The sequence below is a fragment of the Nesoenas mayeri genome (genome assembly GCF_963082525.1).
Source record: "Nesoenas mayeri genome assembly, chromosome: 10".
NCBI lineage: Eukaryota > Metazoa > Chordata > Aves > Columbiformes > Columbidae > Nesoenas > Nesoenas mayeri.
In genome coordinates, this window is record NC_137560.1 from 19,380,696 (window position 1) to 19,400,257 (window position 19,562).

General features: G+C 36.4%; 1 protein-coding gene across 1 annotated transcript in view; it reads left to right on the forward strand.

The window, feature by feature from the left end:
• Positions 1-333: 333 nt before the first annotated feature.
• CFAP20DC (CFAP20 domain containing) overlaps positions 334-19,562 on the forward strand; it is a gene marked incomplete at its 3' end in the record, with an annotated part of 42,742 nt that continues 23,513 nt past the window's right edge. Inside the window, exons 1-10 of the mRNA XM_080350643.1 lie at positions 334-565; positions 2,728-2,817; positions 3,295-3,388; positions 4,239-4,311; positions 8,363-8,477; positions 9,341-9,494; positions 12,055-12,216; positions 15,069-15,205; positions 15,395-15,575; positions 16,139-16,285. Coding sequence (XP_080206769.1) covers positions 545-565; positions 2,728-2,817; positions 3,295-3,388; positions 4,239-4,311; positions 8,363-8,477; positions 9,341-9,494; positions 12,055-12,216; positions 15,069-15,205; positions 15,395-15,575; positions 16,139-16,285 — 1,174 coding nt within the window. The 5' untranslated portion in view covers positions 334-544. The remainder of the gene's footprint in view (positions 566-2,727; positions 2,818-3,294; positions 3,389-4,238; positions 4,312-8,362; positions 8,478-9,340; positions 9,495-12,054; positions 12,217-15,068; positions 15,206-15,394; positions 15,576-16,138; positions 16,286-19,562) is intronic.

The following is a 19,562-nucleotide window of genomic DNA, read 5'->3' on the forward strand; positions in this document are numbered from 1 at the left end:
TCTCTAGATGGAGTGGTTTCTATTGCAGCTGTTCCATATGTTTCTCTTTTTCTATATTAAATGTTAAGCTGCTCTTTAATGGAGTCGAATGTTTTCCAGTGGGCGCTCAATAACAAAGGATAATAAAAAATGTGTATTAAAGATTATTCTCAAGCATTTTTAAGGAATGAGGAAACCTTCATTGTTAAAAATAAGGACTGACATAAAATTAGTAATTTTACTTTGAATATAAGAAAAGGCAGCGCTGAGTACTTGATGCATAAAGAGAATGTTTCCAAGACAGTGTCAGTGTTTACATTTTTTTGATCCTAATTCCTTTGTGATAGCACTCTGATGCAGCTGATATACAGTCTATACTCATAAAAAGTATTTTGTAATGGTATTCTTATCTTTTGAAATATGGTTGGGGTTTCATTATAAGCTTTTTTTATTGTCCAATCCTATATAAAGTTTTTTATCTGTGTTTTTTTTTTTCCAGTGTAGTCTGTAAGTGTCCTTACTGATTGAGAAGCTGAAGTTATTTTTTGCCTGGGAAAGCTGGAAAATGTTCAAAAATCAATATCAGGTAAAACAGAAATAGTTTTATTTTTTGCCCTCTTTCGTTTCACCTCTGAGAGAACTCAATTAAAATGGCTTATTCCGGGGGGCAGAAAATCCAGGTACAGAAACGTTTTGAACTGTTTCATTATTCGGTATTTTAATGTAAATGTTATGGAACAGCAGGTAGATGCTGATGCTGTCAGGTCTAGAATGGACACCAGCGTGCTGTTACCAATGGCTTTTTGTCTTTATTGTTGGGTGGGGAACTCAACCTGGCTGCTCCCACCCCAACTTGGGAAGTATAATCAGAAAGGGGGTTGGTTTGTTCTCTTGGTCCAGCACAGGGTTGTGACAATGCTGGTCACATCATTCACATCCCTTTCTCCGCACCGATCCCCTCCCGAGAGAGCAGCCCACCCCAGCTGCCAGATGTGCTACATCAGTACCCAAAACTGGTGTTTCTGATGCTGTTACCTGGTCTATCTCAGCTTTATATGCTATTTCTGATACTGCTGCCTGGGTGCTGTTGGCTTTGCAGGCTTGTGCTCCCCAAAAGATGTCCCATAGTCCCCTCTGACTGATGGTGACATTTCACAGCTTCTTGTTGCCTCTGGAGCACCCGGGAGATCCAGCCCGTCCACTGCGGCACTGAGTGACTTCGCTCAGCTGCTCCTATCAGTGTGTGTTCAGCATTCTCTTCCGTCATCTCTGGTAGTTTTCTGTGTCGCGTTCAGTTAGTTTAACCTCAAATCAGGTCCTACTCGAGCACTGAATTATTGAGAAAATGTACTTGTAAATATGCGATAAAAAGCCAATTGTTTTGTTAAGATTTGCCACAAGCACATATAACTCTGCAGTTGAGAATCCCTTTTAACTTTCTGAGAGCTTGATCCTTTAGTCGTTAAATATGTCAGGTAACTTTCAAACTGATAGTATGCTGTATTTTTTTAAAATCCATTATAAATTTAAAAACTATTAAATAAGTGTGGTTTATGTAATGCCATTTTGAATCTCCCGAGAACTCAGTAAATCTAGTAGCTGGGATTAGCAACATGACTGGGCAGAGGAAAACACCTAATTCATATACAGTGCAGCGTTGATGTTCTCTGAAAACATACTTTGAAGAGCATTTATTTTGCCGGCAAGGCTGCTCGCCCCTCTTCCTCATTCTGACTTGTTTACAATAGTTTGGGCAGCTGAGCATAAAGAGAACCGGGGAGTGCAGGGGAGGAGGAATGAGAAGGGAGTGGTAGAGTTGTAAGGATGGATTAGGTCAACCATGCTACTCAAAAAGATTCTTATCAAACTACAGGCTGAATACATCAGCTGTCACATTTTTTGTGACAACGAATGTGAAAAATATTGAAGCAAATAATTCCCTAAGCAGAGATGATAAATCTGCCTCCCCGAGAGCCTGTGGTTAGACTCTGGGATGTTCTGTCTAAGGAGTTTTCACCTGGAAGGGGCATTCATAATCTTTTCCCAGTATTAATTTGATGATGCTTATGACGGCTGCAGCATGAGTACAGTCCTTAGCTCTTTATGGTGAGATGGGTAAGATCTGATCTGTGAAGCCGCTTCAGTTGGCTCAGAAATATAGAAAGTGTTTGTGGTTTCACAAACTGGTCAAATCAGGTTGCAATTTGATAACTCGTAGGAAAGTTACTGGGAGGTGTCTTTGACATGCTCACATGTGTAGACAGAGCCAAACATATGCACAGATGTAGACAAATTGTGTATATTTTATTTGCATAGGAAATCAGACAAAACATCCAATATGCAATACGTTTTTTTCAGTATGCTTTAAAACTGGCTTCATTTGGTGAGCTGTAGAAATAAACCATACGCAAATATAATTTACTAATCACCAGCATGTCGTTAGAATTTTTACAATAATTTTGCTTTTTAGAGAATGACATTACAAACAAAATAATTAACATATTCCATGGTATTCCTTCAGCCTTATGTTCTGATCCTGTAATAAAGTCAAATATTGACTGTATGGATTGCTATATTGTTTTAGTCTAGAAACTGTTATTAATATTCTGCCATCTGACTGATTGATAATGCTACTGTGGTAACTGCCTGATGTGAGGAGGGATTGTTCTTATGGACTCGCCTCAACTGTTGGTGGTTCTGGGCTGAACATGTGGTTGGATCATGTATCTTTAAACCATTTTATCATAGGGTGCCCCATTTGTTGAAATATTCAGTGCTCAAGGCAAGAACCCAGGAGCAAAATGGAAGATTTTTGGCAGCCCATCAGCTATACGGAAAGTAAGTTTTTAAAGAAACTTATAAAACTTCAAATATAAAACAGAAAAATGTGAATGAAGCTTTAAATTAGATGGTAATGAGGGCTTTGACCTGGCAGAGGAGTTCTCGCTTGCAGTTCTGCCTTTATGACAGACTAAATTAGTTCTTACGCCTGCTTGCAGACTGGCTTGGTCACAGCATAATTTTATAGTTCAGATATTTAGGAAGTAATTTTGCTGTTCTGATAACCGATGGATTAGGCTGAGCCCATAGGATCACGAGTCCTGTTTGTCAGGACTCCTTAAATATATAAGTAAATGACGTATTTCTATGGATTATGTTATTACCATCATATTTCAACTACTGTCATACATGCAGTGCCACCCGTCATCTGTGATTTTTAAAAACAAACAAGTAGTTTTGCATGTTAGTAGCAGGGTTGGCTGTGAGAAGAGTTCCATCAGGATGCTTATGTTTGTTTGCTGTTCCTTTTTGTAGGAATATGATAAAGAAGTAAAGGGCTTTGTTTTTGTACTTGAAGGGAGCAGTCAAATCAACAAAATGCAGCTGCCAAAGGAAACTAGACAAACTTGTAAGTATCAAAGAATTAAATGTCTGCGATGCTGTTCAGATTATTAAGTCGGTTTTCTATTGGAATGCAGAGCTTACATTATTCTCCCTTACTTTGCGTGCAATTCAGCATTAGCAAAGTGGTTTTTCACTCACTTTTTAGCAGCAGACGGATGGCTGGCAAATCACTTCTGACTCCATCCAGCACTTGAAGCCAGTAATTCTATTGGCATTACAGAATGTGGAATAGTTTCTGTCCCCTTTCTCATTTTAGTTTTTACTTTTATGTATCAAAAATTAAAGTAAAATGTATCAAAAGTAACATACTACCTATTTTCCCTAAATTCTGAAAGATTTCTTGAGTTTGTTCCCTCAGTTGAGCTCCTTTGTTACTGTTCTAATATCAGAAGCCTCCACTGAATATTGTTATAATGATCTGGATTGCATTTTTACCCAGGGGTTTTTTTTGAAGTTGTTTAGTAAGCTGCACATTGTCACAAATGTGAGAGCAACTTTCATACAACTGTAAGATAATCTTGATAGGAAAACATTACTTTATTTTATAGTTCCTATGGGATATTTGGTGTCTACATACTCTTGGAACAGAATGTAGAATTGTAATTTAAAAAAAAAAAATCCTTTTATTTTCATGAGAATTCCACCAAAGCCACATAAGGGACTTTTAAACCAACACTTTTATTGCAGTTTGAATTGGTTTTCTTCAGGTTTTTCTCGCGTTCATATGTTGTGTGAACATTGGGAAATAGTGTCGCAGGAGCTTATCTGGATGGCACACAATTGAAATGCTTGATGGTGAACTGTGTATCTGCACGCACATAGCACATGTATTTCATTTTTCTCCTTGTTTCTAGTGGGACTGATCCAGCAATTTCTGACACTTCAGATTCTTGTGCCACTGGGACAAGACTTCTCTGCTGAGTTACTGTAAGACGCATTAAATTTCCTCAAACACTTAATGTAAATTGCATGTCTGATTGCAGCCATTAATTGCAGTGGCAGATTTTGCATTAAAGTATAGTGACTTATCAAGTCAATAAGAAGTAATTAAGCTAATGAGATCATTATTTTTTGGATGTTTTAAATAGTGACATTCCTTTGAAGACAGAACAAGCTCTAAAAATCACACATGAAGTTGATGAAAAATTTGAAAAAATAGGACATGAATTTATCAAACATGAAAATCTAGGCTCGTAAGGGTGTCCTGAAAATTCATAAACAATTTATAAATAACTATACAATTTATAAATAACTATTCCAGGACCCTTTGGTTCAGGGCAAAAATAAATATATATTCTAATAATCAGGGGAGAGAAAAAAGCAACCAAACAAATGGTAAAAAGCTTGATCAATTTGGAATGCTCAATTGGTATAATTATGTCCATGCTGTAATGAAAGACATCCAGTTGAAACAGACCTGTTTTACATTAGTTTGATGTGAAATGATTTAATACAGTTTTAAACTTGGGCAATTGTCAGTCTTTGGACACCATTCCCCCCCGGTAGCACCAGCTGTATGTGACCAGCTCAGCTTTGTAGCCACTGGAACACTGAAGATTTGGATTAACAAGAGAAATATGCCGTCAAAAACCCTGCAGGAAAATGATAGGTTGGATGATATGCAATTAAACTAAGTAAAGTTAATTCAGATTTGTATTTTTGTTTGTCTTTCTGTGACTTTGCATTCATCTGTACCCGCAGGTGTCAGCTTTTCTTGATTGTCTGAAGGTCCTAGTTCTGGGAGGAAGGGGAAACAACTCTTGTAGGTTTAAGTCAAAGAGAACAAAATGAGATGCTGAGAAAATAGCATTCCAGCTATACTGTAGTAGAGAAATAGCATTCATTATGATGTGAATAATCTATTTCATGAATTTAGGATGGTGTGTTATTTAATGTTGCTGGGTAGTTTATTTAATGTTGCTGGGTAGTTTTGTTATCTTCTGTACCTTCATGTAAATAGAGTCATCTTGGAATATTTTGTTATTTTAACAAGGAATATGCTAGTGTGAATTGAGTCATGTATTAAAATTCTTCTGTGGATTTATAACAATCCATGCAGGTATTTTAGTCTCAGTGGTTTGTGTTACGGGGCTTTTGTGACCTGCAGCATGTTGGTAACATTATATATTCCACTGTGGCATGCTGAATTTCTACCATGGTTTTGGAATCTGAACATTGAGAAAATCTTCAAGGGATAAACAAACAGAATATGTCACGCAGTGAACAGAAATCAAGTACATAGATGTACTTCTCGTAGGCATTTTGTAGACAGATGGCAGAGACTTAGTGACAGGGACAGGAATCCAGATTTTCTATAGTGTCGTATTGAGTTGGGTTCTTTTGGGTACTTGCCACCCATCTATGTCTCTATAAAAACCTTTGCTCTGCTTCTACTTTTGAAAGGTATCAATCAAGGAATTTGTGATTCTTGGTGTTGGTTGAACAGATACAGATGGGTACCAAAATGTATCTGAAGAACTGAATATGTGCTCCACCCAGAACATTCTCAGACATTGAACTCTCCTTTCCTTCAATGCTTGTAGCCTGTGTTTAATGTGTCATTTGCAGAGGCTATTTTGTTGGATTTTTTTTTTCCCTGGGGTGTTTTATAGCTGTAATTTCTCATTTCTTCAGTTATTGAAGGGGAGAAGTCAGAATAAGTTTCTCAATTTTGTAACAAAGAAATCCCCACCTTCTGTTAAAAGCTATAGGTTCAAAGTTTGTCAGTGGACACATTTCCCAAGGTGAGGAAGGAAGAAAGAAAGGACAACGTTGGGGCTGAAAAATCATCCTGAAACACTGAGAAATTGCTTACGCCTGGAGATCCAGGTGGCTAAAGAATATGAATGTTATCTTCAATTATTTTGATGATAATCTCTTTTGCAGTATCTTGGGAAAAAGTTAAAAAAATAAACCCCGTAATATCCTGCTAGAGTTAAACCAGAAAACTGGTGTGGTATCTAAATCTGTCCAGTACATAAAGTCTTAGGGTCTAAGTAGCCTGCAGAGGTTGTGAGCTGCTTGGAGCAGAACAAGAGAAGTTTTGATGTCATTACAATTGCTAAGTACTATAATATACCAACATACTAGTAGTAAAGCTTTAGCAGATGATTCTATCTGGATTTTGATCGGGATGCAGAGAGATTTCTATTAATAATAAATTGTATAGGACTTTCTCTTTGCTTAGCAACATCAATGAAATACCTGCTTTCGTGTTTGGTAAACTTCCAGTTTAGGTCATTTATGAGGAGAAAAACACTTTCATTTTAAGAACAAGTGAGCCTGATAAATGAAGCATCCCTTCAATAGTCCAGCGTCATTTTTTCTAAGTTCATTTTAAGCCTTGAATTGAACATTAACAAATGGTTATAAATTCTTGCACATACAGAAGCAAAGTGAATAGGTAATCCAAGAAGATGAGTTTGTCTGTACTCCTGGGTAGCTGCTGCCATTTACTTGCAATGTCACTATAGTTACCATTGTGAGGAGAATAGTCAATCAAAGTTGAAGGTATAAAATAAAATTGAAAATTGAATTGGAAGGTAATTTTACTTTCAAATGCTTTGTAAATGTAGATGTTAAGTGTGAAATGAATGCTGTTAATGACCATAGCTGGGAGAGTTGTGCACCTGCTGATCACAGGAATATTATTATAAATGAGGTTGATTTTTCCTGTTGACTACCTCATTTTTCTCAACATAGTCTCATTACTTTTCTATCACATGTCTGACCCTTCGATATAAATACTCGAGCACACACATAATAAAAATACATTAACTCCTACATAGATTTTTGTTGTTGTTGTTTTTTAATGCATCTTTGAAAATCAAATGTGTGCTGCAGGTGTTTCTTGCCTTTGTAGGTTTAACATAGGTTGTGTTTCTGATAACAAAAACAATGGTTGAGTTTCACCACAAGTACTCTTGAGTCAGCTTACAACTGAGTTGTAACATTCAAACTCCCTTTGTCAGAATTAGTTCAGAAAAAGTTTCATAAGACACTTGTTTTAGTTTTATTTTCCAAGAAGCAAAGTAGCTGGGAAGTCTGAAAGTTACAGCAGCTCTCAAATAATGATCTTCTGCAAGGAAATAAATTATTTTACAGAATTTTAAGACCAATTTTGCCTGTTCTTCAAATGCTTCACCTACTTTCACCTGTAGAATATAAATATTTTTGCTTTAAATTTCTTTACTGAAATAAATGTTAAACTTCTTTAGGTGTGATCATAACTTTGTATCTATGGTTTGCTGCTTTTTGTGGCATACATAGCATCACACGAAACAGCTTATTTTAGACTTATATGAGAGATTTTGATATAAATGTGTGTATTTTTATCTAAATGAATGTAGTTTGTGTTGCATTTCAGAATGTAACTGAGCTGTACATTTACTAATGGCCTTTCTATTGCTAAGGCACCTGATAATTTTCAGGAGGGAGAAGTATAAAACTTGTGTTATAATTCACATTTGAAGATAATGTGCTCTGGAAGTTAAATGGACAACAATGTCTTGTGGCTGTTTTTAAGCTGAGAAAGAGTCTTTATAAAATGACAGAGGCCTTTTTAGGAAAAGAAATCAAATAATGTTTTCTAGTTAGCAGGTGACAGCGTGTCCCAAGATAGCACAAGCTTAAGAGGCAGAAACAAGTGTGACTATTGGCCTATTGGGTTCTCAGTGCGTACGAATTGAATTCTTTCCTAGTCTGAAGGGCTATGGAAATCCAGTAAAGAGTGTAGACTCTCGAAATAAAATTAGCATGTAAAGTGATTTTTTATATGTAGGACTATAGCCACCAAGTTTGAATTTGAGCAAGAGATCTTATTACTCATCTTGTAAAAGTAGTAATTCTTAAATTCTATATTTGCTGTCACTGACATAAAGGTTCTGCATATGAATACTCTTTTTGTGTTCACTCAAAGATACTTGGTTATTGAATTGACAAAGATCTGTTCCGTTCTCTCTTGCTTTTTCTTTTATAGGATAACTGATTTAGGAAATATTAAAAGAAGATTGTATTTATCAACAGTCCACAAGGAGTTGTCTGTAACCCCTCTGCATGCAAAAATTCCTCTGTTTACGATCAAGCGCAATATAGTAGGTACTTTGGGAATATTCCTTGAACTGTGGTTGAGCACGATTTTTTTATCACAAATGTTTTATGTAAGCTTATAGACCTGTTGAAATTACTGCTTGCTTTAGAATTCAACTCATGCCACTGCAGGGTCCATGTGAATGACCCTTTACTGGATGGTATCAGAACCGCTTAATCCTACTTACTCTTCTGCCCATCTTCTAACATTAGGAGTTCATTCCCATTTTCCTAGATTAATGTTGTTTGTGATGTGTTTATCTGTCATTTCTGTCTGTTCAGGCTTTATAAAGTTCTCTGTGTCTCTCATACTTTATAGTGTTCCTGTTAATGTGTATCTTCTCCTGTATTGACCTTCAGTCACATTCATAGGAGCTGCAGGTAGACTGTAGCTCATGGCTGTTTGCACAGGTTTCAGGTTCTTCCAGATGGTGGTATATATAAAACAATTTATATGTCAAACTGATTAAAATAAAACAATAGCCTCAGCTTCTCCCTGTTCCTCTCTCCCACCCCCAGCCACAACATATATTGAGTAACTTTTCACCACACATCCCCCTGAAAACCTTCAATAAATGTCTTTTCTCACAGATTACCTCAAAATAGCTGCAAAACATACTGTGGATATGCTAGAGCTCATTTGGGCTCGCAGTCACTAAGTCATATGTACTAATTTGTTTGTATAAGTAATCGTTCTAAGTCTGAATACAGCAATATCATTTTATTATCAAAAAGTTGTGTGTTGATGATCGCAGTCTGTGAGAATCTACTATTACACAGTCTTCATTTCTAGGCAACTATACACAAATACTCTTCTGCAATGATTAGTGTTTGGGTTTTATTAAAGAGTATTGTTTCTCTCTTCTAGTGGTGCAATATGTGTATTGACTTGGTAGCATTCACCAGTGAAATATTTGGAGGAGCTGTCTTCCAGTCTTTGGATGGAATTATTATTTCAGCTAACTGTAAACTGAGAAAGATCTTCACTTTAAAATCCAAGCCTCAAGATACAGCTGAGGAAGGTGCTGTGTTGTAATTACTATGTAGTCTTAATGAAAACTGTTCGTATTATAAAATCAAAAGCTTCGTAGTCATCAGATTGGCAATTTGAAAGATTACATGATTTCATGAAAAATGAAGTGGTATTACAGCATATTAAATCTGATAGTGTTGAACTTCAGGTGACTAATTAAATATATGTGTACTCCTCTGTTTTAAACATTTATATCCTTGGAGGTATTTTATTGAAGACATTCTAGCAAGATTTATCAAGTAGAGAGCTTGGGTTAATGAGGGTATAATATGCTGATAGAAATCGGGTTTTGGCCAATAAGAGAGTATCTGAAAGGCAAGATAAATACCTCAACTCAGCAGCATTTACTGCTTGTTTTCTTAATTTTGGACCTCAGCAGCTGATGAAAGCTTTCTTCTTTAAATAATTCAAGGCAAAACTATAAAAAAACGTTATTGAATAAAACAGAGCTGTGACACTATCATAAACATCTTTCTGTGATCTTTAGTCCATTTATCCTAATGTGTCCTTGTTCATTGGAAAAGTAATATTGGTGATGAGGTGAAAAATGAGAGATTATATTTGTAGTAGAGCAGGATATTGGTCAGAAGTTTCATAACTAGCATCATAATCCTGAGTCATTATTTTCCAAGGGAGAGAACTTCATTCCTTGCTGATATTTGCAGTAATAGAGGAGGAATTTATAAAAGCACAGCTGGCACTTTCTTATTTTAGAGGCAGCCTAGTTGTGCTTCGATTTCGTTCCGATTCTCGTTTAGTGGCTTTTGAAGGAGCACACCTGAAAAAAGAATTCTGGTTTCCAAAGGAGGGACAGTTAGCAGTATTGTGTATTTAACAAAATGTATCTTCCATTTGGAAAACCTAAACCAGTAAGGGAGAGTGTGTTGGTAAGGTTGGGAAGAATATTAACTCAAAAAATGGCTACAGAGAGAATCTGGTGAAGTCTCAGCAGAAACTGCAGCGAGAGGCCTCGTTGGCTTTTTTCCTGTTGGTTCCTTTTCTCCCTTCTATTCTAAACAGATTTTGAAATGTGCATAAATGTGTTAAATTCGTTCCAAAATTCCAAAATGTAGTTAGCATAATGAATAGAAAGCTTTAATAAACTGTGTACATGGTAGAATATCACACTTTAATTACTGGATTATTAATTCTGTGATTATTACACAGCTGGTGGCCATTAGTATTTTCTGTATACTTACGCATTTCCTTATCTAGGCAAGTCTCAAAGTTTGGCTGTATTAAAATAACTCTATATTTCACACTCAATTACAGAAAAGCAATAGTAGTTTTTTTGTTATTATTAATGAACTTTGAGTTAACAATCATGATTTGATAAAGCTTGTTTCCTCTCAGACGGTCGGACCAGTTAGTGGAGTTCCACTGACTGCAATGACATTGCAACTTGTAATGAGGGTCAAGTTCTCTGCTTAAGCCTCCTTGGTGGTAGAAACAGTGATTTCAAGGTGCAACGTGGGTGTTCGTTCTTAGTATGTTTTGCATTCTTAAAATGATAGCAAGTCGAAAGGAGAAACCATGTATACTAAGAAATTATTTCTATATGAGATCATTGAGATAGAAGAGGAAAGAATTTATCTGCCCTGTGACATTGGGGCATACAAGCTTTATATATACCTGGTTTCTGTTTTCTATAGTAATCCTGAGGTTACGTTGGGGTTTTTATCACTAAGTATTGCCTTACAGCGGTAAATAATGTACTGGCTTGGTGAAAAAATAAAATGTAGCATGGGAGACTTGATTTTTTTCTATTAGGATCTCAAAACTTGATTCGTTATTTGTGTTCCGTTTGGGGGTTATGTTTTCTTATCCTTGGAAAAGAAGCTAATGTTCATTAATTTAATATATTCAGGTCATTTAAAATTTGGAATGAATTTGCATCACAACATCAATGGTTCTGACTCTGGATATCTGTCTTTGTAGAGAAGAACTGTCATAAACTTAGTCTATGTTGGTTATCAAAGGGAAGGCAGAGACAATCAGATCACGTTCTACTAGTGCCTGATGTCCCAAGAATAGATCAGTTCATGGCTTTTTAGTCTGTCCTGAAAGCGTAGTGGTGTCCAACCTTTGGAATTAAAGCTTGTGAATTTTTTATTTGCATGTACGGGACTTCTCTGATATCAATACCATTTTCAGATGTTCATTTTGTCTGAAAATCAGGGTATCAATATTAGAATTAAAGCTGATTTGTAATAAAAATTAAGGAAATGTATTTTGTGATTCTGTTCTGCTTGTTCATTTGCTAGATGAAAGAAGCTGGTTTATTATGACTATTCCAGCCATTGGTGGGTATTTCTTAATTTAAATGTATTCCATTTTCTTTGCCTAAAAAATATGTAGTATCACTTCAGAATTTACATACTTATTGTCTTAAATGTGGCCAATTGCAGCAAATTTTTCAAATGACCATAATCTATTAAGTTCAGACTCGCCATATGAACTGAAGTAAAATAATCTAACAAATAATGTCAGTTGAATTTAATCTCATCATGTCATCTGAGCGAAGTAAAGCCCATGTGTTTTGATTCTAGATCCGTGTGTTCCATTTATGCCACGTGAGCCCACAGATGCTATTCCTCGAACCTGCCGGCTAAATACGGACGTGCCGCAAGTTACACAAGTGCTGAACCTGACTAAAATTCACAAGCCAGAAATAAAATGCAGGAGACATCCAGTGACGGCGCAAGAAACAGGTGTGTTGTATGAAAATATTGTGAATATGATCTATACAGTATGTGTACAAATAATGGATTTTTTTTGTAAAAGTACACATTAAGAGTTCCAGTGGCTTAAACATGAAAACTCTTGCATAGCTGCAGTATCATGAGCATACAGACACGTCTGTTTTATAGTTTGAGATCTGTGTGCAGCCTGAAGAATTCTAATTCAAACATTGGATTTATAATAATATTTGAGGCATGTCTTCTGAATGTAAATTGAAGTGTGGCCGTTCAGTTGTTACAAAACCAGTAATAACCTGGTAGTGTAAATCCAGTTTCTGTAGATCCACTTGCAATAGTAAATATCCTGGAATATGTACAGGCACTTCTTTAAAAAACAAGAGTGTTATAATGGATTTTAAAAGGAGAATATTTTGTATGCTCTGATTCATGTCCTTCATGGAGAACCGATAATTTAACTTCTTTTATTATAAAATGTTGAATCGATGGTTATTTTCAGCTTAAACTTAAGAAGTACATAAACTTCTTACTCCTACAGCTTAGAAAAACACACAGTGAAATCTCACTATAGGCATCATCTTTACTCCTTTCTTACATTGTTATTGGCTTCTGTACAAGACACAAGACTAAGCCTTTAATTTGACCCATATAATAATTGCTATGTCTTACTAAAGTTTTTCATTTTCCCCTTACTCTGTACCAGCTTTTATGAGTCATTGATTCATCATACTAAACCAGGGCAGTTAGAACATCTTTTGAGAAGGAAGTAGGTCTGAAGTAGCTTCAAAGTGGGTCTGGAGAAGCGAATCAGTTAAAGGATCCATTTCTAATACATCTTCTCCAGCGTAGGCGATGTTAGAAGTGGTGCTGTAGATAAGGAAGCTACATTTTTATTCCACTGTCTTTAGTGCTTTCTCAGGCTTGAGGATTCTCATCCTCAGTGTTTGAATTCAGGGAATGACCATTTCCACCATTTCTGTCAAAATGCTCTGGAAATACTTGTGCAAAGTATTGACCAAATGAGTAAGGTAAATTACAGGGAATGGTACCTACTGGTGAATTTAACAGTATAAAAGACAAGATGATTACAGCCCAAAATCGTATTTAATGTGTAGCACTCTAGAGAAAAATTAACTTTTTATGAAGGATTTCTTTGGGAACAACCTTGATAATATGAAATATTTACGAAAATACTTTTTAAACTTATTTTCTTCTGCTTTTACTGGTATATGAAAAAAACTCAAAAAAAACCCCAAACAAACAAACAAAAAACAACAACAAAAAAACCTAAAACTCGAAGATTTGATCATTGTCACTAAGCTACCATGCTGATGCTTGTTCAAGTTGTTGACTTTTGCTCTCATGGTATGTTAATACCTCTTGAGTAACGGCAGCCTGTGTCCTACAGCAGCGGAAATTTATAGGAGAGGTTTTAAATTCTTGCTTAGGGTAAGACCCATCGTACATTTACTTAAATTACATTCAACTTTATTTTACACACTAGTACCAATTTTGTAATATTAAAGGGCAAGTAATATTTTTAGAGTATTATCGCCCTACAAGCAGTCAAGCCAAAGTTCTGTTGGGAAGTTTGATTTTACGTCTGTTTTCGAAATAGCAGAGGAAATTCTGGAATTCAGTTTCTCAGTGACTGTATTAAAATCAAGACTTCTTGCCTGGGTTGTCAGAATATGAGGGACTGTAAAACTTAGATGAATATAATAGTATGAATGATGTATCTAAACAGAAAAATGAATGTTAATTTAAAATAAGACTGAGATTTTACTGTCTGGACTACAAAGATTTGTAACCATTATGTATATAGAGTAAAATAATTAATTATAAGATCCCTGACCTGCATGAAAATAAAACGCCTTCAGTTCAAGGTTTAACCTTTATTTTCAGTCTCATCTTATGAACATAATGTGTTCTTCCAGACATGTTTTCCAAATTTCAGAAGTTTACCTTTTTGAAAACGGAAGCTTTGGTATGTTTACATACATTTTAATTGGAAAATGTTCTTTTTATCTGCTAAACTTTGTTTAGCAGATAACCAAAAGCTCAAATTATTTTTAGTCTCATCCACTTTTAATTACACATATTATTTCATTATGCCATCAACACACTGTTATGTGTAGATGTAGGTAATTAATTGCAGTCAATTAATGTGTTTGTAAACAGAGATTTTCATGCAAATCAGCTTTTCTAATTGGAGCTAACAACATCCCAAGATAGTCAGCAAATTAAAGAAATGGATGTTAAACCAAGACAGGTCATCTAATGTTGTGAAATGGCAGCTGTTAGCAGCAACCAAATGTCACATCAGGAGAAAGGGAAGAAGGTAATGACAGAAAGTGGCTGCTTCTGTGCTTATTAGTATAGTAAATTATGATATTTGGTGGCTAATGCATTATAAATAGTTTTCCGCTGAGCTGTGAGTGATACCTTGAGAGTCTTGCTTCAGTTTTCTTGTGTTATTATTTATTTATTATGTTATTTATTAATTAGAGTTGTTTTCCCTCTCACAAGTTCAGTTTTCATTGAAGTTCTAAAGATATCATGCAAACCATTTTTTGTTGTTGTTGTTTATAAATAGCTCCTTTTTACATAAATGTCTAAAGTGAGGACTTTAGAAATATATCTGTGTAATAGACCAGAAGTTTGTCGCTTCTATATTGACACTCTTTTGTAAAATGTGCTTTTGCTATTTCTTCCTATTTCTAGTGATTGTGCTGTAAAGGAATGTAATTTTTATCTATGATGTTCAGCAGTGGTTTATTTCAGTTGATTTGATGTAAGTATTAATACTTATTCTTTGTAAGTACTGTAATATTTCCTTAAACCTCTTATTTTTCTTAACTTAGGTAGCTTGGTTAATAGAGAACAAGGCAATATACACAGCAGTAAAACTCGGGATGTATCACATATCGCATTTGGATCAAAGATCCTTGGGCCACCTCCATCTTCAAACAGAAGAGTCAATACAAAAGTGTCTAGAGAGGTAAGAAGGCTGAACCACACAGAACTGTACCTATCATAAAGTTTCCTGAAAAGATCATATTTTAAAAAAGAAAGAGATTTGGAAACATTTATTTGAAAAATAAGCATAATTCAAAATGTGTGTTTGCCTTTGAGTATTTTGAAAGCTGTTACATTTTTGTCTTTCATTAAGAAAATAATGTCTTTCAAGGTAACAAAGACCTGGAGTAGCAAAAGCCATAGATCATGCCAACTTCAGAATTCAGGAAAGGGAACTGAATCTGCAGAAGACACGGAGAGATGGGAGCTATCGTTCTCACCATGCAATGGTTCTTTAGATCAAGGAGGGAAAAGAAATACTCACCAGACAACTGGATGTGTAAGTCCAAATGGTAAGAGCATAAAGCAAAGAATATGTGGAGTTCCCAGACTGCCCAGATTTTTGCATGGTTCTGACTTCAGAATGGAAGATTAATTTTCTGCTTTTCTAATCCTTTATCTACCTTGTTTATCACTGAAGACATTTAAATTAAATCATGGCTTGTTCCTCTGTAGGGGATGGAATAAATGCTTATTCTTGCTTCAGGTATTTGTATTGTGTTTGAGCCAGGGATCAGCACCTGCTGGCAGCAGCCACAGGTTAAACACATATTCCTCCTTCCTTCATGCTGTGGATATAACTGGGCTATTCCAGTGGTTCTCAGTGATTTTGCAGACTTTTGCAAGCTAACTTTTTGTAACTTATATGGTTTGCACTTCTTCTATACCTCGTGTTGAATTTTTACTCTCTTATGACTGTGATATCCCTGCTGCCCTACAAGATTGCCCTGCTGTTGGGAAGATGTTTATATCCCAGGACAATGCTCCATATGCTGTTTTTTCCGTGCGTCAAGTAAGAAAAGCACACAATATGAGTGTTCACAGGCATTTCATAAGCTTCTGGGTTGTATTTCAGGCCCTGAAATTCAGACTCAGAAAACCTCTGAGAGTGGACAACCAGATTTTCAGCTCACCTCACCACAAGGGCCATCAGCAAACAAGAACAGTCATAGAAGATTATCTCCAAAAAATGCAGCCAGAAACACATGGGAGATATCCAGTGGTATGGTGCTAATTTTATGTTATTTTACATCTCAGTTATGCGTGACACAGGGGCATCTGTTGTAAATTTTGAGGGACTCAAACAGTTCACATAAAATATAAATGTCTGTGTTGTGGGGGATTATGGAAATCAACCACCCTGCAACAGAACTACTTTTGAGCATTGATAAAGATTTACAGGATTAGGCAGAGTACCAGAGCAGTGAATAGCTAAAAAAAAACAGAAAAATTGCATGCTTTCATGTTTAAAGGGAAAGAACTCAAAATAATTTGTTCTTTAAATCCCTATTCAATTTAATGCTAAAGACTCCAAACATCAAATGTATGAGAAATTTTTTACTTGTTCCAGATAAGAGTTTAGGATATTAATTATGGTATCCATATTTGACACAGTCTCCCACAGCATCCTCACAGCTAAGCTGAGGGAGTGAGGTCTGGATGACCAGATGGTGGGGTGGACTGCGAACTGGCTGAAGGGAAGAAGCCAGAGAGTTGTGGTCAATGAGGCAGAGTCCAGTTGAGACCTGGATCTAGTGCAGTGCCTCAGGGGGCAGTGCTGGGGCCGGTATTATTCAATATATTCATCAATGATTTGGATGAGGGAATAGAGTGACTGTCAGCAAGTTTGCTGATGACACCAAGCTGGGAGGAGTGGCTGACACTGGAAGCTGTGCTGCCATCAGAGACCTGGACAAGCTGGAGAGTTGGGCAGGGAAAAATTTAATGAAATATAACAAGGGCAGGTATAGAGTATTGCATCTGGGCAGGAACAACCCCAGGTTCCAGTATAAGCTGGGGAATGACCTATTAGAGAGCAGCGTAGGGGAAAGGGGCCTGGGGGTCCTGGTGGACAGCAGGATGACCATGAGCCAGCACTGGGCCCTTGTGGCCAGGAAGCCAATGGTACCTGGGCTGGATTAGAAGGGGAGTGGTTAGTAGGTTGAGGGAGGTTCTCCTTCCCCTCTACTCTGCCCTGGTGAGACCACATCTGGAATATTGTGTCCAGTTCTGGGTCCCTCAGTTCCAGAAGGACAGGGAACTGCTGGACAGAGTCCAGCGCAGGGCAATGAAGATGATGGAGTGGAGCATCTCCCTTATGAGGAAAGGCTGAGGGAGATGGGGCTCTTTAGCTTGAAGAAGAGGAGACTGAGGGGTGACCTCATTAATGTTTACAAATATATAAAGGGTGAGTGTCATGAGGATGGAGCCAGGCTATTCTTGGTGAGAACCAATGACAGGACAAGGGGTAATGGGTTCAAACTGGAACACAAGAGGTTCCACTTAAATTTGAGAAGAAACTTCTTCTCAATGAAGGTAACAGACACTGGAACAGGCTGTCCAGGGGGGCTGTGGAGTCTCCTACTCTGTAGACATTCAAACCCACCTGGACACCTTCCTGTGTAACCTCATCTGGGTGTTCCTGCTCCATGGGGGGATTGGACTGGATGAGCTTTCAAGGTCCCTTCCAATCCCTGACATTCTGTGGTTCTGTGTAATATCAGGTTTGCTTTGTCATACACTGCTCTCATCACCAGACATTTAATGTTCTTGAGCCTTGTGCAACTGTATCCTATGGTGAGCTTGGGACAGCGCTGCACTTGTTCTGCCATTAGCTTGAGTAAAAATTAATTTAAATTTTAGTGGGGGAAGGGAGTTTTTATAATTGATTGCTCTTATTATCTTAGAGGTTAGACACTGCTATTTATAGTATCTTTTAGATTTATTGTAGACCTCAAATCAGCATGTCTCCTGTAGCAGATGTTCAGTACCTTTACCAAGATAAATTGTTTTTAAGCAAGCTAAAAAATAAAATCGGTGAGCATTGTTTATAGTTTGCCAATCTTATTTATGCAGTGCTGAAACCTTCATTAAAATGTTAGGCTGCAATTAGAAGCTTTAGCATAAGTCTGACTATGTAGAAGAGCTAATTAGATGTTTAGGTGATCATTCTTGCATTTATCTTGTTTGCTGCAGTGTTGTGATTACATAGTAATTTGCATATTTTGCTAAGATACTCCGAATTGTTCATTTCAATTGACATGGAAATGCTGAGTTAAAAAGAAATTCCAGTGTTGTTTGTGGTGGAGAGATAATGGGATTTGATTTGGTCCAAAACACTCCATATCTTTCACTTGTAGACTATTAACAAAATACACCACTAACTGCAGGTTACAGAAGTTGCTGAGCTCTGTAGGTAGCATAAAATGTCATCTTAAAACCTTAAACTTTTCTGTCATTCCCCGCCCTGTATATTTCATTAAGAATTAATACTGTGGTATACAAACTGATATTTGCATTTAACTTATTACTAACCCAGGTGTATTTCTTCAACATCTCAGGAAACAAAGGATGTTCTTTATAGAGAAGTTTAGACTAAAAAAGCAGACTATTCAGACTGAATACTATGCCGATGCTAAATATTCACAGTAGTTCTTTGTATTTATGAAGTACTTTTGATCTGAGTAGAGACATTAGGAAATAGACTTTTTATGTAGAGTAGACAATGATCTTCTGAATTGTTTTAAACCATTGTGGTTATCTAACATAAAAAGAGTTTACTTGAAAACTTGTGAGTCTTCATGTAGACACTGAAAAATAGTCTTTTCTGGAACGAGTAGGTGCAAACTGTGAATGTAAAAGATGTGTGAAATCCCTACTTTTCACTGGTTCCTAGGACAAACTACTGCTTAGGATATTAACTGGAACTTGGTAGCTTTATTAACTCTCTTCAGTAAATGGGAAAAGTCACAGCAAGCCAGTCAGAAGACAACTGTTTCTCCTGGAGTTCTCATTCTTCCTTCTTTTGCCTTCATTTATGATGGTTCAGATTTCCCCCTTCTCCCCACCCCCAAAGCTGCTGAGTCTGCCTGAAGTGATAATTATCTCTAACAAAACTAAGAAGAGTAGAATACCACAGTAAATTTACTGTCTTCTCTGACAGCAAGCGTTTTATTACTGCAGCGCTACTTTATTATTATGTTTTTAGTATTTTTTATTGAGGCTTTTTTAATACAGTTGAAGGTAACTTTGTTTTATGGAGCCGGAAAGTTTCGAGATCTAGTGAATAATCCACACCACACTACCTTTAATGAAGATAAGGGAGTATTGCATACCTGAGCAATTCTCCTTTTCTCAGATGCTATTTGAGATTGGTTTTAATCAATCAAATTGACATTTTTTTTTCTATACCGTCATTCCAAAGAGTAAAATATAAGTTAACAATAAGAGTATAAAAATGGCTTTTTCATGTTTATCTGGTGCACTCAATCTTTAAATCC